Raw genomic sequence first — 27248 nt, 5'->3', positions numbered from 1 at the left:
TCTGCTACCACACTGGTAGCTCCTCAGAAAACTTCTGAGTCCAACCATCCTCACGTGCTTTGGGATCTTGATTTCTGTTGTGCGCCTGTCTCTTCTCCTCCTGGTTGTTGGCCACTCACACCCGGAGGTCCTCCTGGTGTTTCATCCAGCTTCTGGTGTGATCAGGGCTCTAGGAAGGACCTTTCTCCTGGGAGCATCATCTCTGAACCTTGGGGTACAGGCCTTGTTCTAGCTACTAATGAGCAGCCAAATACAGTGAAAGAATAAAATCTATCAGGAAGTATCAGCTGCTCTTCTGAGAAGAAGGACTCAGACCAATTTAGGGTGTGAAATGGGCTTTAACAGCGAGCTCGGCAGCAGTCGTGTATTTGTGGCCTTGGGGCAAACGTGGTAATGGGGCGAGACAGATGCTTGGTGTTTAAAGTGGCGTGTTTTGCGACCCACCTCGTGCTCAACCCTCTCTTTCTGGTATATCTACAGGTTTCTCCGTGGCACATGCAAGAAGACAGATGGGACCTGTTCGTTTTCCCACAAGGTGTCCAAAGACAAGGTCTGTATGGCTTCCCAACGAGCGCGGTGCGGCTCTATGAGTCAGCGGACCTACGCTGGTGGTCGTAGGGAAGTCTGCCTCATTGATTGCTTCCAACAGAGTTCGTTTGTAGTTTGCTTGCCAAGCTGTTCAGGCTCACCATAGGGTTGTGAGAGCAAAGTATGCCTCTTCAACTGGTGTGGCGAATTGGTAGATGAATCCATTAAGCAGCGGACTGGAAACCAGAGCACCTGGGGTTGTGTTGGGTAATGTGCTTTGGGTTAAGAAGTGCTTAAACTCCATGGATTGGAGAGAAAGAGCAGTGGAGAAGTGTTTAATTGTGTCTAATCCTTAGCTACCTCCATAAGATCACCCTTCCCTCTAAATCACCCTGTGCTGGGGTTGGAGGAAGAGGATGTTTTAACATACAAGAGCTTGGAGGTAAAAATTAACCTTTCTAAAAAGCCAGGCAGTGAAACTAGCTGGCAAAACGGCTTTTGAGTTCATCATCATTTTCAACCTTCTTGATGCATCTGGGGCTCTGCGGTTTTATTACACAGAGTGAGGTGGAAGAATAATTAGGTTTTCTTTTAGTGATTATCGGTTGACGATTTAGCAGATTAACCTCCATTCAGTGGCTAGGATCTCCGGTCGGACGTAGCTTTGGAGACCTCAAGCGTTGAAGCTGAGGCGAAGTCGGTGCTGAAGGTTAAGTGTAGCTGCAGGTCCTTCACTGAGCTGGGATGTGCTTCAAGCGCGTATTTACATTTCAGCTTTGTTGGACGGATTGGGAGGATCATTTCTCTGCTACAAAGGATCACCCAGACAACAGCAGTAAGGTTAATCCTACCGGGGTATCGAAACGCCAAGCAGAGCGATGTCACCGTGTGGGGAGCAGTTTGTGATCGGCTCTGGTGTCAAGGCTCCGCTGTTGGGAGGGAGGTGCCAGAACCGGGGATGTGAATGAGGACTGGTTTTCCCAGAGAAGCCCATCAGGCTCCGTCCTTCGTCGTGTCACTCGAGGAGTTTGCAGCCCCCCTTGGCTGTATTTCTGGCATGTCATATGTCGAAAGCAGCTTTGTCAAAGCTGTCGCAGCTGTGCCTGGGGCACGGTGGGGACCGGAGCTCGCCTGAGCAATGCCAGATCTGGAAGCGCTGCTTTTAATTACTCAAGCTTTGGTTATTTAGTCCACGCCCTGTGAATTGTCCGTATAGCACCTTCTCCTCCCCACTCCCTTCGAGCATCACAGTCCTCCTTTTCCCATCTACGGCATCATGTAGGTAATTAGAGTGCACTTACTGACCTGTAAAGCATTTAACCCATGGGATGTCGGGTCTCATCAGCATCTGGGACAGGACCTTTTCCAACAGCATTTGCCTTTGGGCACGCAGTTTTCTTGTCTCCCTTTCTCTCTGTTTGCCTAAGGCACGTTCGTTGTCAGTGGGGAGCTCATAAGTTATCCTGGCGGTGAGCAGAGTTGCTCTGAATGAGGCACAAAGCACCATATGTTTTTTACATGTATCTCTCTTCAGAGTCACTTAATCACGAGTATATAAAATAGAGAAGATAGACTGGGGACAGCTGTACTCCCTGACTCGTGGCATGTCAAAGGAGGGATGGGGATGAGAATTGATAGAAGGAAAAAGGGCTGGTTTGGTTTTTTTTTTTCCTTCCTATAACATATAGTTAGACTTCAGAAATAAAGGAGACAAGGAAGAAGGAAGCTTTGCAAAGGGGCTGGCTGTTGGTGTATCTAGAATTGTTATATTTAATGCAGATTTGGAGTGGATATGGGGCCAGCAACTTCTTTTAACCTGAGTAAGTGATGTGCAAGTGCTAACAGCAGCACTCAACCCACTGCCTGCGCCTCTGAGCCAAAGGATTGATATTCATCCAGACTGCACAGGACCGTTGGCTTACATCTGTACCAGCGAGTTAAATGGTATTTTAGCAGGTGCCGGAGCTTGGTTTTGGTCCCAGGGCAAAAACCTGGGTGAGACTTGGGAGTTGGAGGTGGCCGAGGAACCGTTACAGTCGGTGGTTTAGCCGCAGCCGTGCCCATCAAAGGATGTGATGGCTGGATGTGGATGGCTTTGTGCCAGGTGGTCTTGGTATGCAGAAATATTCCTCAGCATGTTTAATTTGCTGGTGGAGATGTAGCCTCGGTTTCCCCTCTAGAAACACCGGTGTGTCTTGGTGCCTCAAGGAGGACCTCAAGCTTTTGGCTTCTGGGCTCCATTTTGGATGGATAGGTGGAGAATGATGGCTGCAGCATGGCATGGAAAACTCAACCTTTCCCCCTTAGCGGCACCTTGCCTGTTAGGAATCGGGGAAGAATAACAATAGTATCATTGTGGTAATAAAACTGAATTAAAAACAAGTGGCCATGCTGAAGTGTCTTGCAGAAGAGCTGGTTTCCCGATGGCATTTTGGGGACAGAATCCCTAGGAAGGAGTCTCACGGGGTGCAGGTGGCCTCTGCCCATCTCACCTTTTTCCCTAGCAGTTCACCGCTACCGAAGCATCCTCTAAACCCAAGATAAGTCATTAAATTAACAAGCCTACAAACGAAGCAGGCAGGTGCGAGCTCTCTTATGTACCTTAGAAACAAATGCTTTCAGAGCACATGTTTCTGGCCATGCACGTCGCGCTCCGTGGGGAAGGAGGATTATTTTTCGCAGAATTAGGCGCCCTGGGGACGGTTCAGAGGTCTCCGCTCACCACCTTGTCTTCAGCGCGGGCTGGAAGAGAAACAACCTCCTCTGCAGAGTTCAAGCCTGTTTCAGGGTGATTTATAGCTGCGGGGATGCTGCTACCCAAAGCGAGAGGCGACTTTGCTTTTCAACTCCCGTAGCTCCCTGTTAACCCGGGTGATTACTAGCAAAGGTGGCGTTAGCATCATTTATCAGCGGCGGAGAAAGGCAGGTGAAGTTGCTCAGCCAAGGAAGGCAGCGGTTTCCCACTGCTCATGGGTTTTTTGGAGCGGATTCCACCTGCTCCTCAGATGAGGGATTGGGGGGTCAGCTTGTTTTTGGCTATTTGAATTGGAGTTTTAATGCAATGAAGTGATTTTTTTCTTGTTGCTAATGTTGATGTGGTGTCACCTGTGGTTTGGGGGTGTCCGGTTTTGCTGATGCCCTGTTAGATGACTCTTGATTTCACTTTGTGGTTATGGGGGACACACCCCGTAACCTCCTCATCAGAGAAGCTTCAGGTTATTGTCGTCGTGTATCTCACCTCGGTGTGAAGTCACTGGGGATGGGGCCCCATACCCAGTCCAGGAGGTGGAGGACCAAGGGCTTGCAGGGCTTAGCTATTGGTTTGAGGACCACGGTTTTGCTGAACCTTGGGGTGATCCCGTGCCTCAGTTTCCCCACTGAAAAATGGGGACAATCCCTCTCTTTTCTACGGGAAAGCTGCGTGGGTTCAGCTGTCACAGCAGCGGGGAGCTTTTCCCCATACTAAGCAGCAAACCCCTTGCTCCAAGCAGAGGATGCTCTCTGGGGTGGAAGTCTGCTCCAGATGGGCACGATGCTTTGTAGATGCTTTCAAAAACCAAACTATCCCTCTGGCAGTGGAAAAATGAGCCTGGAGGAGAAGGGAAGCTGGCAGTTGGGGAATTTTGCTCCATAGGGGATGCAGGGCAGAGCCCTCGGCTAAGGAGCATCCGTCGAAGCAATGTGCAGGGAATTTCTCCGCGACGGGGCAGAGCCACCGGCACATCCTGGTGATTGAGAGAAACTGGTAAATCTGAACGAATGGGTTTGTGAGTGAAGGTTAGCGAGAGGCTAGGACTCGGGCAACCGCCCGCTGCTGCTACAACAGCTTTTCCCCTTGAGGAACTCGAAAAGAATCAGCATTTTTCTCCCTAATAGAGCTTCAAAACTCTGTTGTGAGCAATTTGGAAATTCACGTTGAGTTTCGGGTTCATTAGCTGCTGGCTCCAAAGCGTGTACATAGTCAAAGCTGTCTAATACGGACGCACCGCACCAGTGCCTTGAATTAATGTTATTGTTATTTGTGTGGACGTAGTGGGGTGCAAACAAGGTTAATTGAAATGAGAGTGCTGCTTCCTCTTGATAATGGCTCAGGCTTGACAGCTAGGAGGAGTTTAGTTTTGTAGAAGAGCTGCCTTTATTATCCCTTTTTATTAGAGCTAATTTGGGCTCTATATCAAAAACTACATTAAGGGAATCATTTACGGTCACACCACCACCACCAAAAAAGATAGCCCCAGAGCCCTGTCCTTTATGTTAATGTCTGCAGTTAAAAGACAATTAAAAATAAACTCTTCTCTTTAAAGCACCCTTTGTTTTCTTTCCTCTCTGCTTCCCCCTCCTTCTATTTCTCTCTTTGGCTCAAGTGAGCCAATTTAGTTAAAACCCTAACGTGCCCTTCAGGGAAAGGGATTTTTCCAGATAGCCTCAGATGTGGTTATTGCAGAATTGTAAATATTAGTTTGGGGATGCTCGGACCGGCGGGACTGAGACGCTACCGAGTTAACGGAGGGATCAATACTGTGCCGAGCAGTAAGGAAATTCGGCGTGTAGGCAAGCAGCAAGGGATTGAGCAGGAGGAGCCGGATCGGAGTCACAGCGGCTTCGGGAAGCGCACGTTCCCGTCAGCAGCTGCCTATTTGGGTGGGGAAGTTGCCTGTGGTAGCCGGTGAGTTAAGGATGCTGAAATATCGCAGCAGGCTGGTAATTTGTTTTTAATTGTAACAGCTGGTGGAAGGTGAAGTTTGTGGTTTGAGGACGATGAGGATCCTTGCTCGTTTGCTTTTCCCCGTCGGCTGTTGCGCTGCTAAAGCTTGAGAGCGGTGAACGTGGGAGCGGGGCTCTGCTCCATGTATCTGACCGCTCTCCTCCTCAACCACTGCGGCAGGAGCCTGGGCTCTCCTCCTCCTTTCCCTCCCTTCTGGAGCATCCCTCCTCCAGCGCACAGGGACAGGCATCATCACATCGCTCGCAGCCCTTGGGGGGTGCCAGGCTGATGCCTTCACATGATGCAGCCCCCCCTAAAAAATGCTTGCGGAGGTGCAAGAACTTGTTTTCCCCCTTGCTAGGACCCACTTTTTGGAGTCATGGAAGAGCCACATAAGGGGGGCACCCGCAGGTGCCTTTGCGGTGGCCAGAACCCCCAATGGGAGAGTGCAGCCAGGCTGGTTGTGAGCTCTGCGCCGCTGTTCCCATCGCAGCCACTGCATCACCCCTCAGGAAGGGTGTTCTCGGTCCTTGGCCACGCGACGGTGTGCTCAGCTCAGTGCCTTTTGCGAGTGAGGAGCCCAGGGAGCAGCCGCCCCTTCTCTCCTCTTCAAGGTTAGTTAGGAGAGTGTTAGCAAAAGATGAACCTGCCACGTGCGTCGTGCCAGCAAAGCCCTTATGATAGCAGAGTTTATTACGATTCCCCCGTCCCTTCCTCATGCTGTACAGAGGCAGTTTTCTTTCTGGTGGCAGTTTCATGCTTTCCACCCTGTCTCCAGCATCCTGAAGGATGCTAAGGCAAGCATGTTCGTCCCCTGTGCATATATACACTGGGACCACGTAATGTCAGGGAGCTGCCTTGCAGGAGACCAATAGAAGAGCTAAAAATACCTCTGGGATCAGTGGCTGGCAAAAGGCGTGTATTTATTTTACGCATGTCACGGTTTTATTTCAGTTCTGGGTGTTGGAACTATTCCTAATCATGAGTCGGGGGGAGCGCTAATGGGTTTCTTATCCTCTGCCTTTGCAGATGCCGGTGTGCTCCTACTTCTTGAAGGGGATCTGCAGCAACAGTAACTGCCCGTACAGCCACGTCTACGTGTCCAGGAAGGCAGAAGTGTGCCAGGATTTCCTCAAAGGCTATTGCCCCATGGGAGAAAAGGTAAAGAGGGGACCAACTCTTGGGGTCCCGGGACAGATGCTCCTTTGCCGAAGCCACAAGCTGTTTTTCGCGCGAGCTACAGCACCAAAGGGAGCCGTAGAGCTGGAAGCTGCTGAACACCTGGATGTGATGAACAGCAGTCCTGTGCCTTTCTAAAGGGTGATGGGCAAAGTGGCTTGGTTGCCTTACAGGCAGGAAAAAAAAAGGAAACAAAGGCTGCAGCTCACAACTGTCGTGCTGGTGTTTCCCCAGGAGAAGCTTCCCCGGGGTGTCCATGTTACTGGAGTCAGGTGCCTGAGCTGATAGCACCTGCCCTGAAAATGTTTTGTATAGAAAAACCATAGACATTTATGCTTATTTTGCACGCTGGCCCGTGACAGGTTAAAACTTGAGCCTTAAATCTTGTGGCTCAGTCTTAGCAGCAAGAGCACCCTTGCTCACCTAGCCTGCAGCAGCTGAGCCTCAAGCTGTGCCCAGATATGTACCTGGGGGCTTCGTGGAGCCCACCTCTAGGTCCTGGGGGCCCTCTGGTTTAGATCAATGCACTGAAGTCCTAGACGGACTTTATGTGCAACCTGGGTAAACTTGCAACGTCGTCCTTGAGCTTATGGCACCTGACGTAACCCACAGAGCTCGAGAGAGAGCAGCTTTCCTAGAGCAGAGCTTGGAGCTGGCTGCCACTTGCTGGTTTCCAAAGGAATTATAGGGCTGTTACATGTAAAAAAATGAAATTTTGAGGTTTATCCGACATGTTGTGGCTCCCTCCATCTTTGTAAGTGTTGTGAGAAGTGGGTGGCAGCAAGCTTGGTTTGTTGGTGGCACAGAGCTATGCTGCAGGATCTTACCTTTCCTTAATTGGTGGCAAAGGGACAGGGTTGGCCATGCTGGTGTTCCCCTAGGAATCAAAGTGACTGTCCTATCTGACTCCTCTTTACTGTTTTCCATTAATTTAATAATTTTTTGGGCCTCTTAGTGTGAACCACTCTTTCATTAGTAGAGCATGTGGTTTTCTTTTGAGTCCCATGAACAAGATATGGGCCACCTTTGCTTGGTTTCTCCAAACCTGCAAGGTGATGCTGTCACACAGAGTCCCCAGGCAATCCATGGTTCAGAAGGGGCAGCCAGCCAATTTGCCACCGGGTTTGAATAAAGCAAAGGTGGACTCTGAGATTTATGGAGATGATACTTTTCTGCTCTAGTTGAGAGTTGCCAGGCTTTTCTTTTTCAGGCTGGGTTATACAGTGGGATTTCTGCTCATCCTTTGACAATGTTCATCCTTTGACCATTGTGGCCAGCAGGTCAAGGGAGAGGATTCTCCCCCTCTGCTCTGCTCTGGTGAGACCCTCCTGGAGCACTGCATCCAGCTCTGGGGTCCCCAGCAGAAGACAGACATGGACCTGTTGGAGCGGGTCCAGAGGAGGGACACGGAAATGGTCCGACGGCTGGAACACCTCTGCTGTGAGGAAAGGCTGAGAGAGTTGGGGTTGCTCAACCTGGAGAAGAGAAGGCTCCAGGGAGACCTTCTTGCAGCCTTTCAGTACTTAAAGGGGACTTGTAAGAAAGAAGGGGACAGACTTGTTAGCAGGGCCTATAGTGATAGGACAAGGTGTAATGGCTTTAAACTAAAAGAGGGGAGATTCAGACTAGATCCAAGGAAGAAATTTTTTATGCTGAGGGTAGTGAAACACTGGCCCAGGTTACCCAGAGAGGTGGTAGATAACCCATCCCTGGAAACATTCCAGGTCAGGTTGGAATCCTGAGGCCATCCTCTTCCCTCCATCTGTTTCCCTCTGGGGAGATTGCTAGTTGCCTCTAAGGCATGTTTGATATGGAAGAAAACATCACATTTATGTCCTGGCTTGGTTCAGCTGCTTCCACAAGCCAACAGCAAGCGAACAGGAGGAGACAGTGAAAGCCTCTTCCTTGAGCTGGAGACTCCAGGTACCACGCTGAAAACATGACATGAACTTTGCAAGCACTGCTTTGGGTTGGCTTTTCGGCTGAAAAAAAAGAGCCGCTAATGAAACAATCATTTTGTTTCATTAGGTGCAGGGCACCATCCCAAATATGCCCCAGCGGGCCTATGGAATGATATTATTTTATTGCATTTAATAGATAACGCATGAATAAGTGTCTGCCTAAGCATGGTTTTGCTTAGACTTGCTGCTCCTGGAGATTTCTAACTCCCTCGTGATTTCGGCTGCTTTTCACCAGGGCAGTTGCTGGGATGAGCAGTCGGATGCTTCTATCCATGTGCTGCTCAGGGCTGGAGCCCCAAAGGGCTCTTCACCTCCTTTTCTTCAATCCCGTAGCATTTGTTGGCAGAGGTGCAACCCAGCAAGTGAAGCTGGAGGTGTTCAGTGCCCATCACTGTGGCGTCATCATGCAAAGCCACCAGCCTGGCCCAGAACACAAACACAACGGCGGACAGTGCCTTCTGCAAGGCAAACCCATCCTTTCCCAAGGAAACTGCTACAGAGCAAAAACCAGGCAAAAGGAAGGGGAAAAAAGCCAAAAGTGAGAGCTTTAAGGAAAGCAGGACATCGGCAGGAGTGAAGGGAAATGCTAATAAATTAGTCTGTGCCTAATTACTTTTTGTGGCAGTGCATGGAGGGGACTGCTTGCAGGATAAACATTTCCTCTGAAGGAAAACACTTCCTCCGAAGGCATCCTGCCACCTCCCTCCAGCACAGCACTAGCCACGCAGGCAGGGTCCCTACAATTATTTTTAAAGTATTCCAATTTAAATGAAAATATAAAAGAGATATTTAGAATATTTATTCTATTAGTAAAAGTGCTTACCGTGTCACTTTTAGAGTGTCAGAAAAGCATTCTCCTACAGATGATGGATAGCAGCCTGTAATTATATATGGGGAGAAATTGCTGAGCGGGCCATATTTAACTGGGGAGGAGAAATACCAGCTTGGGCCATTAAGGGTTAATTTTATTCTCTAAATAATATAAAAAATGCTGAGTCCATGCCTTTGCTCAAAGTAGAAAGTCCTCAAATGGACCCCGGAGAGTTTATAATATTCTACTGAATCAAGTAAAAATGTTAACCTTGCTTCATAAAACGATAGCTTGTTAAAGATGCGCAGTCCCTTTTCTTTTGAATAATTTAGGATGGGAGTAAATCTTCTCTCGTTCTGCCTTTCCCTGTCCGAGGAACGTCGAGAGCCGTCTGCCTGCGGTTTGAACCGCAAAGGGTGCGGATGGCAAAGATGTGCAACACTGGCATAGCATCCTCGGCGGATAAGCTCAAACAAGGACGGCCAGTAATTAGGAATTTAGGTCCTTTTGTGCCTGGCTTTGGCACACTGGGCTCTTCTCCCAGTTGTGTTTTCCTCTGTGCTCTGAAGAAGAAGCACGATTTCTGATTTTTATCAGACCTTCATAAAAAATGTCCATTATTATCCATAATTTATAAAGTGTTGTTGGCAGTGTTGCCTCTTAAGTACTTTCTAGAATGTCTTGCAGGATGCTCAGGCCAAGTTGATCAGCCTTTGACCCATCTCATGGGCTGCAACTCCAATTGCACGAGTCTTCGTACAAATGATGCCGGGACTGGCCCACTCTGGCTTCATCAGGAACTTAGAATTAAGTGAGAAAGCTTTAAATTTGCATTCCCAAGTCCCTTTTTCAGGAACATAGACTTGTAGAGGGTAAAGGTCCCTCTGCCCCTGGGGAGAGGAGACAGCTCCTGTACAAGATCGTAACCACATCCTTCGTTAAGAGAATGTTGCCCCCAATATTAATCGTTTCCAGGAGGGAGCTGGTAGCAGAGCCAGGACCTTGATTTCCAGCATTCTCACTGGTTCCTTGGTCATGGATTGGGAAGTTTCTCCAACCTGTATGCACTTACGTGGACCTACAGCTTCCTGAAGGGAGTGGAGGAACCTGCAAGTTCAGCTTGGTGAAGCAGTTGGTGAAATATGGCTCCAAATAGTTCTGCTGCCTGAATCATCTCTAAACACAATGTCATACATGTCTTAGCTAAAGCCATGAAGTGGTGCCCACCATGGAAGTCTCCCTGCTGCCTTGTGTGGAGAACCCTGACCTTCACCAGCACCACGAAACAGTCACGCTGGGTGAGGCTGGTCCCTCTGGGCTGGTCACCTCCACTGGAGGAAGCCCGAAGGGGGAAGTGGGAAGAGAGGAAGAAACAGGGCCTCTTGCAGGTGCTCCCCAGGGTTTTCCGAAGATGTTTTAATGAGCTGCTCTGCAGTAAAAGCTCCTCTCTGGTTCCCCATCCCTCTTCCCATATGCCTGCATCTCAGCTTGGGGCATGGGTTCACTAGGAGAGGACCGGGTGAGGCTGGTGGACACAAGGGATGAGGTAGCCAGCGAGCGAAGCCATGGTGGCATGTCTCCCGGGGCTACGGAGAAGCAGGAGAAGATGTGGTCGTGAGTGGGCTGCATGACCAGCAAGCCTGGAGGAGAGATGATCGGCTTGTCCCAGAGGCGATTTCTCTGCCAAGCCGCTCTCCTTGCTGCGCCCACACATGGCTTCTGAAATAATACCCAAATAATGTGAAATAATACGAAATAATACTTGTCCTAAAGGAAATTGTAGGGTGAAAACGTGCATTGCACGTCGGGCTGCTGTCGTGATATTGGATGGCTAACTGTGAGCCGAGAGCTCTGCGTGGCTGAGGTCTTGGACCTGGGAATTACGGCAAGCACTTGCATTACATCCATAGATGACCCCAAGGAGCAGGTGCTGTGAGATTTGCTTTACAGTCACAAAACATGACTTACTGGGGAATAAACTGTATTTGTAAGAATTGTGGCTGGGGTGGGTTTTGGTGCTGGCGTCCTCCAACCCTTGCAGCATGTCAGAGCAAAGGCAAGCGAGTCAGCCCGGTCCCCTCTAACTGCTGCATCTGTAAAATTGTTTTGTATTAAATAAGCTTTTCCCCCATGGTGTACATTAGCGAGTGTGCCACATTAAATACCTATCTTCGTATTGTTTCCATCAGCTGCCTTAAAGCCTGTGGGTAAATTGTTCCCCCGTGGGAACTGTTAAGCAGTAAGACACAGTGAGATTAAACAACGAGGCTACCGTGAAAAGGCATGGGGAGATGTACTGGAATAAATCATGGGTAAGCGGGGGCTCTGTGCTCCAGTGTTTGCTGGTAACCCATCCCTCCCAGGGACCCCAACCAGCACAACCAGCCCCGTCCCCGACAGTGAAGCTTGACTAGGGGACCTGCCATCGCAGCAGGGATGCTCATGGTTGACCTGGGCTGGGACTACCCGTCAGTCTCCTAAAATCCATCTTTTCACTCCTGCTGAGTTTCTCGGCCAACAGCCTTTCACCAGAACTCTGATTTGCACCTTATCCACGTAAAATAGTGGCAAAGTTCATGGTAGGAGGGGTAAGTCTGGTCAGCCCACACTGCCCGAGGAAGTGCTGCTTACTTGGGAAGAATCATTTTCCTCCCCCAGGTGGAGTGTGGTGTTTTTCACAGTGGCAGCTGCTTGATTTTTCTTAGAAAATTCAAATGCGGGGACTTTTTCTTAGCTGACGTCTTGTTCTCATTTGTGTTTCTCTAGTCTGATGATGCGTTAGGTTGGTTATTTTCTGCTTTTCTGGTGGCAGTTTAACAGGTTTCTACCATAAGCTGATTTCATGTGTCTGATACATTAAATTTAATACATTTATTTAGGAAAAGCCACATGAGCTATGTTAGCAGCAGGTAACAGTTAAATGTCTTTGGGGTTTTCTCTTAATTATCCAGTGCTCGGTTCACGATGGAGAGTGTCAGCCTGGGGTCCTTGTTCCCCTTAATCTGTTATCACAGAAAGGTGAAGATCAACGCTGTTCATATTGCATGTTCTCAGCTGTTTTTTTGTTGCCTGCTGGCTAAAACAGCATTTTTCTTTTCTCACAGCCAACAGCCATCACATATTGGACTTTCTAGGTCATTTTTCCCCCTCCTTTGGTCCCAGGTTGACCCCCAGCCAGCTTGCCTTTTCCTTGAGGACATGCAGTCATTGAGGAACCTACCTGTGCACGTTCATCCAGGTAGTTGCTGGCTGATTCCCACCTCTGTAATTACACTCCATCTCCATCTTTCATCAAATCATCGAATGGTTTGGGTTGGAAGGGACCTTTAAAGATCATCCAGTCCAACACCCCAGCCACAGGCAGGGACATCTCCCACTAGATCAGATTGCTCAAAGCCCCATCCAACCTGACCTTGAACACTTGCAGTGATGGGACATCCACAACTTCTCTGGGCAACCTGGTCCAGTGTTTCACTACTCTCATCATAAAAAATTTCTTCCTTAATATGCAATCTAAACCTACCCTCTTTCAGTTTAAAACTGTTGCCCCTTGTCCTGTCACTACAGGACTTGGTAAAAAGTCTCTCTTCCTTTCTTATAAGCCCCCTTTCTATATTGAAAGACTGCAATAAGGTCCTCCTGGAGCCTTCTCTTCTCTCAATCCCAGCTCTTTCTTCCTAGGAGAGGTGTTCCAGCCTGCTGATCATCCTGGACTTCTGTCCCAGATGGTCATGGTGGCCACCACAGCACCTGTCACACATAGTGTGGAGGTAAAGGACACTGGCTTTCCTCTTTCTGCAGCATTGAGAGACTTTGTGACAACAAAAAACCTGGAGGTGCTTAATGGCAGAAGCTTCTTGAGTCTAGCAAGTGTAAGAATCACAGTAAATTATTAAGGTGTGTATAAATCCTTTAGGAATGATTTCTTGCTTCTCCATCCTGCTGTTCTGATCGGTTGTGCTCCTTCTCCCCAAGGTCCTCATTGCTGTGGTCAGGCTAGCAGTGGGACAGGAGCTGCTCTGTGCTCGCTGCTGCCATTTCAGAGCTCCAACCTCTCCCTTAGAGGAGAAGCACGTGGACATATCTCTGGATGAAAAGTCCATTGAGGGTTGTTTAAACATCTTCTGGCTGTGGAAATGCTGAAGGCCCAGGCTGCTCCTTAATTTTGTCCCTCCAAAACTGGTACTGGCTGTGGCCAGAGAGGATCTGGGAGAGGTTTTGGATATGTTGGGGGCTGTGAAGGGAAGCACCCCAACTTCACAAGTAGCCCTCCCCTTTTCCTCCAGGCGTGCTAGCATCAAGAGAGGCCGTGTTTTGAGGCTGTTTCTTCCAGATCAGTTTTCTGGGTGGCAGCCTCGTACCTGTTGGTCTTCAGCATTGCATCAGTGGGTCGGCAAAGGTTTGCTCCTCTCCTGGAGGCCCTTCAGATACTGTGTGAGACTTTAAGCAGCTCTTTCATGTGCATATCGTTTGGCCCACACTTTTAGTTTGGGCCTGACTAAGAAATTTCAAATGCAGATGATTTTTCTTTCAAATTGCCCCAGGGCTGATGCCTGGAGACAACTAGCTTGCGGCAGGAGCAGATTTACCTGGCTCGGAGCACTCATCTCCAAACTCCATGACATTGTTATGCTGAATTAGACCCAATCAGGCTGAGAAGCTCCTCCATGCGCAGCTACCAGGGGGGCTGTTTGAAGTGCAAGAAGTTTTAATATAAAACCTCTCCTCTTGGTATTAGCACGGGGAGGGATACAGGGAAGGCTAAGCTTTGAGCCATCCGGAATTTTCTGTATATATCTTGGCTGTACCTCCATCTTATTCCTTTTATGATCCTATCACAACTGCTTCCAATTTCCTCTCCACTTTGATTCAGAGAGAGCTGGTGGCAGCAGGACACGCTTGCGGCGTTGTATAGGGAAGGACAGGATCTTGCAGGTGTGCAGGATCTGGCCGGACCTGAGCAGAGGGGCCATGGGGAAATGGCGATGAGATCGATGGATGTCTCAACATGATGAGGGGCTGCCCAGGAGGGAACAGGGTGGGGTATTAAAGCTGTAAATCAGTGAAACGAACGAGCTGGTCAAAGGGTGGAGAAGAGGAAGAGGAGAAAGACTTGCATGATTTTGCTGCTCAGAGACGTACCACTTTTCTCTTCCATCTTTGCGAAATCTTTAAAGATGACCCATGTGGGGATGGGCTTGCTGAACCCCGACACCCCGCTCTGTACCTCCTTGTCACCAAACACATCCTGCGCTGGGAATAAAACTCACTTCTGCTCCTATTAGAAGAATCAAACCTCAAACAGATTTCACTGCCTGCGTTCGTGAAAGTTGGGCGTTAGGGTCTGGACATCAGCAAATTGCTTCTTCTTAAGAGATGATCCATTTTATACACTTCCAGCAGGAGAGAGTGTGATGAGGAGGTGTCGCAGTAAAGCATTTCGGCAGCTTCTCCTCCCCCTTCTTTTGCTTATGTGAGGGAAAGAGCCATTTAAGATTTAAATTTATCTCCGTCTTGCACACAGCTGTTTTGGGCTCAGGTGGAGGAGAGGTGGTAGAAACGTCTAGTCTTAGCTATGGAGACGCTGGTTGCGTGCATGAAGCTGGTTTTAGAGGTTATTCAGGTAACCAGGTGGGATGTCAACGTGTGGGTAGGTAGGATGTCAACATGTGTGCAGTGGGAAAGAAGAGAGGAGTTTGCCAGGTGGATGCATCAGCATCCTTTTTCCTAGTGCCAGAGCAGGCTCAGCATGGAGAGCCACTGGGGCGTGGCTCCCTCACCTTCATTTTGACCCAAATTGTCTTGGGTCTGTTTGCCAGGAGTTTTTAGTGATATTTTAGCCATATCTGCAGACAGTAGCCATGTATCCACCTGTTCCAGGTGTGGGTTCATGCTGAGTGGACTTCAACTTTCCTGATGATTTTCGGTGCTTGCAGGCGTGTCTGGGTGGCACTGGAGATAACTCCTGGGCAGTGGGGCAGCCCCTTCTCTGGGATGGAAGATTTGTGGCTTACCTTCTCCCATCATTCAGAAATAGCTGATGGAGAGCACTGCCTTTGATAGCTCTTTTATAGTCCACTGCAGCTGTATGAAAATCAACTACAAAAGCAACTTCGTTTCATTTAATTTTGGCTCTGGTTGACAGATGTTTTCTGGGTGCTAGAGTTGCCTTCTTGATTTGGTTTTTTTCCTATAATGTTTAGCAGAAATCTTAAGTCAACAAACTGGTTAGTAAATAAAATCTTTATTAAAAAAAAATAATGGATAGACTTAGTAATGAGTCTGCTCGTAAGTTGATGAATGGTGGCCTGGAGCAGGGTGAGATCTGTCCGGGTGCATCCTGTTGGCTCACTGGGGATGTTGAGTCCTTGTGCATCTCCTCTGGGCAACGATGGCTGTGCTGCTGATAGTAAGCGATAAATCTTGGTACTGGCAATGGGAGCTTTTCATTGAAAACTCTTTGTAGCCTGCAGAGAAGGTTTAAAACTAATCAGGTTTCTTCCATGCCCAATCCTACCCGTGTATCACTGCAGAAATCTTTGTGGGTTTCCAGTTGCATCTTATTTACTGTAGTCTGTAATGGCATAATGAGGGTTCTTATTGCTACTTTAATTTAACTGTAGTATCTTCAACAGCATTCAGATGCTTACATTAAAGATGTTGCTTATCAGGGCAAACTTGAACTGCTTAATAGCCTGGACTAGTTGATAATAGTGCCTAGATAAATACTGGTCTGTGATTTTCTCTCTTGCACTTTAATATCTTTGTAGAAGAAGGTGCATCGCAAAACATGAAAATTAGAAAGTCCAGGGGAAAAGCAGTCGCTGAATCATGGCTATAAAGTGGGAATATACTGATGAGGCAGAGAGTTCTTGATTTCAACCTGAACTTCTGTACAGATGAATGCAAAGAAGAGCAGATTTCATCTTTGCTTCCCATGCTGGAATCTCCCTTTGTTCGCATCTGTTCTCTGTTGTCAGACGATCTCTGCGTCCCATGAGCAGTGGGTGCCACCTTCCCTGAGCCACCTGGAATCATGCACGTGGTAGACCCCCTGTCATCCCTGATGCAGATGACACTCTAGGGGATGTCCGGTGGATGTCTGTCTTCCTCCATCCCTGACAGTGATGATTTGGGGTTGGCAATTACTGTCGATGAGTTCCCCACATGAAACTGGCTCCATCACGGCTTTTGGGTGTGATGGTTGAGATTATGAGGTCTCTGATGGAAACAGGGTTCCTCAACAAAGCAGTGCAGGGAATGATTGAATGCCGTAGATGTTGCCATGCAGTGTTGAATGCTGGGTTGGGGATTCACCTTCTGGATGGCTGCATCCAAAGAATTATCATCAATGGCTCAAGGTCCAAGTGGAAACCAGTAACAAGTGGTGTCCCTCAAGGGTCCGTACTGGGACTAACAGTATTTAATATCTTCATTAATGATGTAGTGGGATTGAGTGCGCCCTCAGCAAGTTTGTAAAGGAAGCTGAGTGGTGCCATTGATTCCCTTGAGGGAAGGGATGCCAAACAGTGGGACTTGGACAGGCTGGAGGAGTGGGCCCGTGTGAACCTCATAAAGCTCAGCAAGGCCAAGTGCAAGGTCCTGCACCTGGATCGGGGCAATTACCAGTATTAATACAGGCTGGGGGATGAAGGGATGGAGAGCAGCCCTGTGGAGAACTTGGGGATACCAGTGGATGAAAAATTGGACATGACCCAGCAATTTGCGCTCACAGCCCAGAAAGCCAGTTGTCTCCTGGGCTGCATCCAAAGCAGCGTGGCCAGCAGGTCAAGGGAGGGGATTCTCCCCTTCTGCTCTGCTCTGGTGAGACTCCCTGGAGCACTGCGTCCAGCTCTGGGGTCCCCAGCATAAGACAGACATGGACCTGTTGGAGCGGGTCCAGAGGAGGGACAGGGAAATGGTCCGAGGACTGGAACACCTCTGCTGTGGAGAAAGGTTGAGAGATTTGGGGTTGTTTAACCTGAGGAGACCTTCTTGTGGCCTTTCAATATAGAAAGAGGGCTTATAAGAAAGATGGAGAGAGGCTTTTTACCAGAACAAGGGACAATGGTTTTAAACTGGAAGAGGGGAGGTTTAGATTGGACATAAGAAGAAATTTTTTTCCGATGAGGGTGGTGAGACACTGGACCAGGTTGCCCAGAGAAGTTGTGGATACCCCATCCCTGGTAGTGTTCAAGGTCATGTTAGATGGGGCTTTGAGCAACCTGGTCTAGTGGGAGATGTCCTTGTCCATGTCAGGGGTTTGCACTAGATGATCTCTGAAGGTCCCTTCCAACCCAAACCCTTCTGTGATTCGATGGTTCCTCCTTATGTCTGTGGCTTTGCTTCTGTGGTGGCTCAACTGATCCTGGGTGCTTTGGGATTGGAGTAGAGCTGAGTTGCACAGTGTCGCTGGCTGGTCTTCCTCTATCCTCTTGGCTTGCCTTGTATCTTTTATTTATATTTTGGCTTACGCTGTCTGCCAGCTTTGTCAGAGCTGTCAGGCTTTCCTCCAGGCTGATGCAGGACACGGACAAAAACCAAGCCTGGAAAATCCAACCACTGGCTGCTGCGACTCCAAGCAAAGCTCTTGCCAGTCTGTATAGAGCTGGGGGTGAGGAGCAAGACCAGGCAGGAAGCAATTCCCAAATGAGAAGATATATTTGAAGAAAAAAAAAATCATTGGAAATGCTCAATTATGGTACTTCTGCTCGGATCTGAAGCCTGGAGGTTTCACGTGCACCCGTGCTGGGGAGGTGAAATGCTCTTTGACATCATTTTGCTACGTGGGGGATTCCAGTTACAGGAGTAACACGCCTAAACCAGGGAGCAGCAAGATGAGAGGAAACAGTTGACGGCAACTTAGAGGAAGCTGGCAAGAGGTGGTGGAGATGGGATATGAAAGAGAGCCCCATCCCTTAGGTGATTTTTATTTGGGCTGGACCATGACGGAGGAATGGATGCTGCAGGGACAAGGCTTTTCCTTGCCCCCTTCAATCCCTCCCATCTATTTTGCTGCCTCTTAAATATGATGTTCCCAGTGATTTTAGAAATCACAGTCCCATTCTTGCTCCAGCTCCAGAGGTATTTTAGCTCAAATGCTGTTTTATTGCCTGCAAATACCAAGGGAGAGGGTTTATGGCTTTGTGGTAGATCCTAGAGAGCATTCGGTAGATCCTAAATCCTAGCAAGCATTTGGAGAAGGCCATCAGAAGTCATCGCTTCCCTGCAAGCATTTTGCTAGGGCACCAAACTCTGTTTTGAGGGCAGAAATCCGTTTCGGAGCAAATTCCTTGGTATAATTGTCTCGGCTACATTTCTTCATCATTATTCCACAGCCTGGATGATGGTCGGATGTATCGTCCTCTGGGTTTTAATGACAGGGAGCTGGAATTTTTTTTTAAAGCTGCTTCCATCTGCACCCAAGTATAAAAAAGCCATCAAAAAAAAGCTATTTACTGGCTGTCAGTTTGGAGCAGCATCAGAAAACAGCTCCACCACCTCCAGCGATAGCTTCCCAACAGCCACTTAGTGCTGAGACATGGCGGGTAAGAGGGACATTAAAACAGCCTGACATCAATCCAGCCGGTTAATCCTGCTGCTTGGCGATGGGGCTACCTGTAATAGCTCCGGCGAAGCTGCGTGGATGTGCAGAGGGCTTTAAAAAATAGCAAGCACTTGAGTTTTGGGGATTAACTCGTGCTTTTAATGCTCCTCTTCCCCAGGAGGTCTGCTTGGTGCTTTTATCACCGCCGTGCTCTGGGTTTCCAGGCAGGTGCTGGACTCGTGTCCATCACGGTGGATGGAGAGATGGACACAGGTCCAAGGAGATGGGAAGATGCTCCAGCATTTTGCCATCTCTTGTCTGTCTGCTGCTCCCTTGTCACCTGCCATCCCTTGGTGCTGGGAAAGGAGAGATCGAGTAGTCAGACAAGCCTGGTGATACTCGAGAAGTTCAACCTGGGCAAACTGCTGGTGGAATGGAGCTGGGAATTCCGGGCTGGATGGGACCTCTCATTCCCCCCTGTAAGGTCAGTGGGCGGTTGCTGGTCGGCCCAGTAACCCAGCTTCGCCTTCCTCCCACCCTCCGCTGCCTCCTGCCAAGCTTGTTCATGGAAAATATTAATTAACGTCATTCCCAGGGCCGAGCCGGCACCTTCCACCAGTTGCTGCCTCCTTCTTTGCCAGGTCTGTGCTAAAGAAGGCTGCGCCCTGCAAACCCGCTCATCCCCGTCTGGCTCCCCGTGTGCGTCAGGGTCCATTGGGCCATTTAAGGCTTTGTGGGTCGTTAGCAGCACCTTGAATTTCACCCAAAGCTGCCTTGGCAGCCAGGGAGGAGTCCCGGCCACGGGAGCTGCCAGCCGGGCACCGTCCCAGCACCGAGCACTGCTGCTGGTCTGGGCTGCGAGGGGAACCCCGGAGCAGGGAGACCAGGATGGCAACAGCATCAGCAGGATGATGCCATCCTCATCAGCACCCGACGTAGCCGTAGGGTTTCTCCCCAGGGCTTTTTAGGGGTGCTGTGGGTTTTCTGTTGTCTCTGTTGGAAAGGACAGGAGGCTTTTTTCTCTTTTTATGGTTCAACCTGCGGGCTGGCGGGGGTCCCACGGGGGTATAATTAGCCACCCCGACAGGTGGAAGGGATCGGATGGCCCCCAGCATGAGGGTGCGCCCGTCACCCCGCAGCCCTGCTCGGCTTCAGCCCGGCTGACACGCGACGGACAACAAACCGCCTTATAGCAACCCAGCCCCAGCATGTTTGCTCTGGCATGCAGGGCAAGAGCAGAAGAGCTGCCGTAAATAAACAGAAGGGGCTTTTCCAGTCACCGAGCCCGGCGGGGAGGCAATCCCAGCCTCACCATCCCTGCCCTAAAACAGCGGTGATGGACGAGGTGTTACGGAAGAAGGGCCGAGCGCTGGGAACAGCGTGGAAAAGCCATTAGAAACTTGAGCTGAGGACACAACCCTGGGATTAGTCGCACATGGTTTGTTTTCTTTATTAAGTATCTCTTTGCCGTAGAGCCAATAAATGTGGTCTGGTACAATGATTGACTTGGAGGTCAGTGCCGGTGAGAGCACTGGGCAGGCGGTGTATCCCAGTCCCAACACCAAGCTGGGACCGTGGCACCATCCCCCTCCAGCACAAGGATTTGTAACTGGTCCTTCGGGTGCCCTGCTGGGAAGAAACAGCTATGTTTCTTGACTTTTCCCTAAAATAGCATCATTCCTGAGCATAGCAGCATCACCGCTGGCTGCGAGGGTGATGCATCCATGTGGCTTTTTGAGACCAGGGCTCTTTTTTCCTGCTCTTCTCCTTTCCAAGTCCATTTTGTGTTGGAAACCACTATACAGAAGTGGATCTTGCATCCTTGGGCGGAGGCTCTGAAGAGCTGCTGCCCTGGCAATAAATAGCAATAATCAACATCAGGTGGGTTTGTAATTAATAGGAAGCTTTCAGGGTGTCACCGTCATCGCATGGATGGAGATCTGGAGGTGGTGGTGGACTAGAAACCTTCCAGCGTGCAGTAGATCTGATGTACCATCAGGCCAACTTGCCGTCACATGAGATGGGTGGCGTTGAACTAGAGCTGGCCCCAGCTATAAGGACAATATGGGAATTATTTCGTGTTGATGCCAGTCAGAAACTTTGGCACACAGCCCAAGAACCTGATATTGTATGAAACATAAAATCCTGGGATTTTGCTCATGCTTCCTTTGGGATCCACTTGGCCTGGCAAAACGGGCTTGGCAGCTCTGCCCGTCCCATGCCACTGGAGCTGTGTAATTTCTAGGCAGGCATCATCATCCATTGCTGCCCATCCAAATAAAGAATGGCTTTGGGCAAAGCGTGTGGGGAAGAGGGGAATGAGAAGATAAACCATAGGCGTTTGCAGGTCTTGTCCATGCAGATGATCTCAGCTGGCCCCACGCCATCTCAGCTTTCAACCTCCCCAGCTCTCCGTCATCCGCAGCCCCTGGGTTCATCCCAGCCTTCAATCCCTAACAGGCTGTGCCTTTATTTTTCCTCTCCCCTAATTCTGTTTCACTTATTTTTAAATCAATTATCAGGTTGAGAGGTTTGCTTTTCTACTCGCTAATATTTTGGGAAAAATTACTGCCCTTGAAAGCTGTCCTGTCACTGCCTTTTCCAAGCATTTATTCTTGGTCTGGGCCGTATCCTGTCTGCAGGTGGAGGTGTCCAGACCAGCATGATTTGGGAGGGAAAAGGTAGAGAATACTGAAAGCTGTTCTCCCAGACCTCTGCTTGATTCAAATGTGTGTTTTCTAGGTGGTTTGCAAGAGAATGGTTGCTTAAACACATCTTTCTGCGCTGGAGGAGATGGTTTTCCCATACCTGCTCTTGCATGGCATAGCCAAAATAAGCATCAGCTTTACTACCAGCTTGGGACAGGCAGGAGCTGGCCTTGCCTACACGGCTGGGATGCTCTAGTCTCTAGTGATGCTTTTCCAGTGCTGGTCCATGGGTGGAAGAGAGCAAACCATCTCTTGGGCTGCATCCAGAGCAGCGTGGCCAGTAGGTCGAAGGAGGGGATTCTCCCCCTCTACTCTGCCCTGGTGAGACCCCCCTGGAGGACCACATCCAGCTCTGGGGTCCCCAGTACAAGACAGACACGGACCTGTTGGAGCGGGTCCAGAGGAGGGACATGGAAATGGTCCGAGGGCTGGGACACCTCTGCTATGGAGAAAGACAGATTTGGGGTTGTTCAGCCTGGAGAAGAGAAGGCTCCGGGCAGACCTTCTTGCGGCCGTTCAATATTTAAAGAGGGCTGATAAGAAAGACGGAGAGAGACTTTTTACCAAGTCCTGTAGTGACAGGACAAGGGGTAACAATTTTAAACTGGAAGAGGGTAGGTTTAGATTGGACATAAGGAAGAAATTCTTTACTGTGAGGGTTGTGAGACACTGGACCAGGTTGCCCAGAGAAGTTGTAGATGCCCCATCCCTGGAAGTGTTCAAGGCTAGGTTGAACGGGGCTATGAGCAACCTGATCTAGTGGGAGATGTCCCTGCCCATGGCAGGGGAGGTGGACTAGATGATCTTGAAAGGCCACTTGGAACCCAAACCATTCTGTGATTCTATGTTGGTATGAAACACAGGATTTTGGAGTAATGACAGAACCTGGGCACTGTTTAGAGATGACTGCTTTCAGGTTGCCTATTGGCTTGTAGACTTACTTGCCATTGAAGCTCCTTCAAATAGAGGGGGAAAGTCATAGGAACTGGGTTTTTAAATGAATTTTCAGTGGAAAAGCAGTGCTGTCCCCCCTATTGAGCCAGTGTCCATGTGTCCATCTAGATCCGTAGCCCTCCTGCTGCTCAGTGCCATCCCCAACCTGCAGCAGACAAGTTCCTTGCTCTGCTGCCGACTTCAGCGACCGGCCCCAGGCAGCAGAGCTGCTGAACCCTTCTGCCCTTTTGAGGAGAGAGCTTCCATGGCTCAGCGGGGCCGCCGCTTAATCCCAAAGGTCAGCACAGGGAGCTGCTCCCATGCCCCCAAAGTCAAGTTGCATTAAAAGGGCAGGAGCTCACCTACTTCCCGCATTGTTGGGAAGATGCATTTTTATAAACAGGCGAGAATGATCACGCTGAAACCCTCCCTGTGTTTCTCTTCCTGTGGATTTGTCCCTTTTTCCCCCAAACCTGTGAGAAATTTGAGCATCTCTGCTACCCTGTAGCAAGGAGGTTTGCAGCGTGGGCATCCAAGCGTGGGAGGACCCACATGGGGAAAAAGCAGGCTGCGTCTTTGCTGGTGGAGAAGGTGAACAGGTGAATGGATCTTGGTGTTGTGGACGCTTTGTTGCGCCATGTGTGTTGGGTTGTGTCTTGTCATGGGTGTTGCGGTGTGATGCCTGTCGCCCTGCGAGAGCCAGGGTGGGATCATCAGGTGGGGTGGGACGGAGCATCCTGGATGGAAATGGGTCCCCCTGGACATCATGGGGCTGGGCAGAGCTCCAGGACCTGCTCCTACCCTCCATCCCTCGGGATACATTGGGACGAGCTCTCTGAATTGCTGCATGTTGCTGTCACGGTGTTGGGAACAGATGGAGATTAGGGAGAGGCTGTTCTTTCTCCCACCTCCTGGCCAACGTTCCCAGCCACCCAGACAGAAACCACACCTGAAGGCATTTCCTCTGCCCTGCCTGCATCTCTTCCTGCCTATCCTGCTGCCAAAAACTGCCATTTCCCAGCAGAAAGCCTTGTCCAGGGGAAGCTGTGGAGCACTGCCGATGTCTCCCTCCCACCGGCACAGCTGGCGACTGCGGGGATGGCTGTGAGCGTTCCTGCTCAGAGCCACCAAAATGCCAGGCTGGGAGCACAGAAATGTTTTTAGGGCTGAACATCTTGATGCCATCGTTTTGCCAGTGCCATGCCGTGACCGTGGCCCTGGACAAGAGAGCATCGGCCAAACTCATTCCCAAGGCCTAAGCAGACCGGGTTGAGCTCCAGCCCCGGGCCAGTTTCAGGAGCAAGGTGGTCCAGGCAGCAGTCCCAAATAAGTCCAAAAATGAACGTGCTTCATTCCTGCTCTTCCCTGCTCCTTTCCACATCCCAAGCATGTCTGGGACAGGAAACACCTGTGTACTCTATGAAACCAGTTTCTCCAGCCCAGTTAACCTCTTTGGGACCTCCCAGCATCACCATCTTGCAGGTAGATCATTGCTGTTAAGACTATGGTGGTTTGAGTCTGTAAAATCAGGCACTTGGAAAGCTGTGGGTGAGTGTGTAATGTCTCCCAGAGAAGAGTATTATTTTTAATAGTATTTTGGCATGGAATAGCATTTTGATACGGCAAAGGAAGCACCAACACATCCTTCTCTTCCTTTAGCAACGTACTGGTGCCACCTGAAGGAACCCAGCTCTGGGAACCCATGCTCCCTGCAAGGCTTTGGCTGCTTTTCCCAATGTTGCTCTCTTTTTCCCTCACAGTGCAAGAAGAAGCACACGCTGGTTTGCCCCGACTTTGCCAAGAAAGGTGTCTGCCCCAGGGGTGCCTGGTGCAAGCTGCTGCACCCCCAGAAGAAGCGTCACCCAAGAGAGGCAGAAGATGGGGACCGCAACGAACCCCCTTCCAAGTGGAGACGGGTCTGGGAGGAGACGGGCAGGTAGGAAAGAGCAGAAGAAACTCGCTTTGCTGCTCTTAAAACAGTTTTCTTCCCAACCTGCTCTGGATGCTTCCTCTTCCAGATGTGTATCCATCTGTGTGCTGGTTTATTTTAAGATGTTGCTGATGTGGGTCACTGGGGTGTCTTCTTGATAGAGCCACCACGGCCAATAGGGTTGAGCAGAGTCCGTACTTGGGGGAGAGGTCTCCAGGCAGAGCTGATGGAGAGGAAAGAGATGATAGCCCGCATCTTGCTACCCGATGTGTGCCATTTGAGTGTGGGTATCTTCGCCCTTAGAAATGTGCCACCCAGGGCTTCATCACCTCTGGATATCTCTGAGGCTTTTGTAGACCTTCCTCCTGGGAGATGGAGGAGCCCTGATGGAGACTCCACCACCAAAAGTGGGTACAGCTTATCCATAGCTCTGTGGGAAACTAGAAATCATCATCCCTCTTCCTCTCTCTTCCTCAAGTCCACGGCGGAGAGCAGAGCTGAGCCCTTGGCGTGGTGTCGGGGGGGCTTGTTGTCAGGACTGGACTCACTGCCTGAAGAAGCAGAGGTGGAGATGGACATGGAGATACAATAGGCTTTGTAAAGCCTTTTGATGCTGGGCTGGTTTCTTGGTTAATCCTTGGAAGCTCTCTGAGCTCTCTCTGGGCAGACAATGCTTTTGGGTGCTGGGATGGAGCCCACAGGCTGAGGGACACATTGATCCTCATCTCCCCAGGGAGACAGATTTTTCTTGAGCATGGCACATCCTTGCCTGCCTACAGAATGACTACATCCCAACGTAATTAAAATTAAAGCCAAAATGAAATTTGGCTTTAAAATCCAAAATCTAAAAGTCCTGGTTAGTGGGAGGAGAAAATACCAGCTTGGGTGCTTGGCTCCTACACGTCTGTCTGCGGCAGGACGTGGGGGTGAAGGTGGGATGGAAATGGAGGGATGTGGGAGCTGTGCCCATCTGGTCCATGCTCTTGCCCGGTCCTGGGCCTCATCCTGACCCTGCCTTGTAAGGTAGCAGAGGGGGATGAGCGCTTAGCGGGCTGTCCGAACTTATCCCAGATGACAGAAGAGCCTTGGAATGACACCCAGCTCACATCCCCGGTGTGAACAAGGTGTAAAATAGCTCCTTGCTCTTTTTAGGTAAGGAAGCATGAGTGCGGGGCTGGGTGGCGGGGAGGCAACCCCCTCCCATCCTGGGGACAGCTCCTGGCATCCTCCGCTGCGAAGGGAGCATGCCCAAGCTTGGAAGCTGCTCGGGAGGTTTTTTTTCTTTTATTGGCACCATCGTTGGAGATGTTGAACGGGCTGAAGTGTCACGTTAGCTGGGCTTGGAGAAGGGCAGCAAGGTTGGGGCTGAGCCAAGCCCAGCGGGGCATCTCCGAGCCATCCCTGCTCTCCACACTCTCCATCTCCCCTCTCCTCTGCTCGTTTAGCCCAGCCAGCACCCAAACAGGAGCCCAGCACCTCCACAAGCATCTGAGAGCCGGAAAGGTTGCAGGGAAGCGCAGGGCAAGGAATCCAGTTGAGGAGTGAGAAACTCTGGCTGAATCCGAGCTGGCTCCCAGGAAATTGGGGATACAGAGCATCCTGGGTTGGAGCTCGGAGAGCCTCTGTGTGCGGCTCTGGTGGTTTATCCCAATCTTCCATTGCACATGATGTTGCCAAGAGGGATCATTTTATTTTTCTTTATTATTTTTTGCCTCCTGCAGGAGTGATCCAGCTCAGCTCCATGACGATGGGGAAATACCCGGACCCTCCAGTGCGGAGCAAGAGGTGAAGTTTTGGAAAGAGACGGACACTTCACCAACCAGCTGGCTGCAAAAGCTGCCGTCCTTCATCTCTCTCCAGTCCTCAGAATCCCCTGGTGATGAGGGCTGCAAAGTGGAGAAGGACGAGGACGAGCCAGAGGATGAGCCAGGTAGGAAGCACTTGCTCTGCTTTTGCTCCCACGTGCTCCGAGCTGCTCCGATTCACTGAGCGGGAGAGTTATTCCTGGGCTGCTCTCTGTGGGTTTTGGTGGGATCAGTGTTCCTTGTGAGTCGCCAAACCAGTTAACGCTGGGAGCCCAAACTGGGATGGCAACTGGGACTCGCATCTCTGTGGACACAGGGGCACGAGCCCCTGGCTCTGATCCCAAAACCTCATGGTAGGATTTTGTCCCCATCTTTTATCATCTCTTCCTTCCTTATCCTATAAATTACTCGATGATGAATCCAAGCTCGTTCCTGTGGCAGAGCTGCAGCGGTCCCCAGTAGGAGGCTGTTTCAGAGGGATGCAGTGATGCTCTGCCTTACTACTGGACCCACAGAAGGACCTCTGGACCGTCCATCACACGTGTTTCCTGGCATGAAATAGATTTGAAGCTTTGAAATAAAAACATCCCTGGTGGGAGGTGGGTTGGGGTGTTTGCAGCTTGCAAGCTCAAAGGAAGAGCCATGTTAGTCTGAGATGATTTGCTTTATTCTTTTATTAAAAGGCAGGGGAAATCAGTAAAATTTTTGGAAAATGCAGTTTTAGGATGAGCAAAACTTCTTACAAACTCCAACAAGTGAGAGCAAACAGCTTCTGCCTCGAATTTTTTTTTGATTTTTGGAAAAGTTCAGGGAAATGTTTCAACTGTTTGAAACTGAACTGACTGTAGGAAAAAAAGGCAGGGGAAGATTGTTGAAGCAATGAGAAGAAACGTCTTTGTTTCTCTGCAAAGCGGCTCATAGTGGAGGTTAGCTGCATTTCTACTTCTCCAACATTTTTCTTGGTTCCTTCTCTCCTAATTCAGCTCCTACACTGGAAAGTCCTTTAATCACCAGCAGCTCTGCAGGAAGGGACAGGACTTTGGGGCACTCTGGGGATGTGTCTGCAGGAGCAGAGGTGATGGAGATGGAGAGGCAGAGATCATGCCTGGTCCTTCCCGGCGCTGGGTGGGAGGTTTTTGAC

General features: G+C 49.9%; 1 protein-coding gene across 2 annotated transcripts in view; it reads left to right on the top strand.

Annotated features, from left to right (window-relative positions):
• ZC3H3 (zinc finger CCCH-type containing 3) overlaps positions 1-27248 on the top strand; it is a 174474-nt gene that overhangs the window by 134472 nt on the left and 12754 nt on the right. For both annotated transcript variants that reach the window (XM_010584226.1, XM_010584228.1), the window contains exons 7-10: positions 481-550; positions 6263-6394; positions 24133-24308; positions 26024-26232. In XM_010584226.1, coding sequence (XP_010582528.1) covers positions 481-550; positions 6263-6394; positions 24133-24308; positions 26024-26232 — 587 coding nt within the window. The remainder of the gene's footprint in view (positions 1-480; positions 551-6262; positions 6395-24132; positions 24309-26023; positions 26233-27248) is intronic.

The sequence above is a fragment of the Haliaeetus leucocephalus genome, unplaced genomic scaffold (genome assembly GCF_000737465.1).
Source record: "Haliaeetus leucocephalus isolate CR32 unplaced genomic scaffold, Haliaeetus_leucocephalus-4.0 Scaffold953, whole genome shotgun sequence".
NCBI classification, from domain to species: domain Eukaryota; kingdom Metazoa; phylum Chordata; class Aves; order Accipitriformes; family Accipitridae; genus Haliaeetus; species Haliaeetus leucocephalus.
The sequence above is the reverse complement of the archived record's forward strand: the minus strand, read 5'-3'. Positions and strand labels throughout refer to the sequence as shown.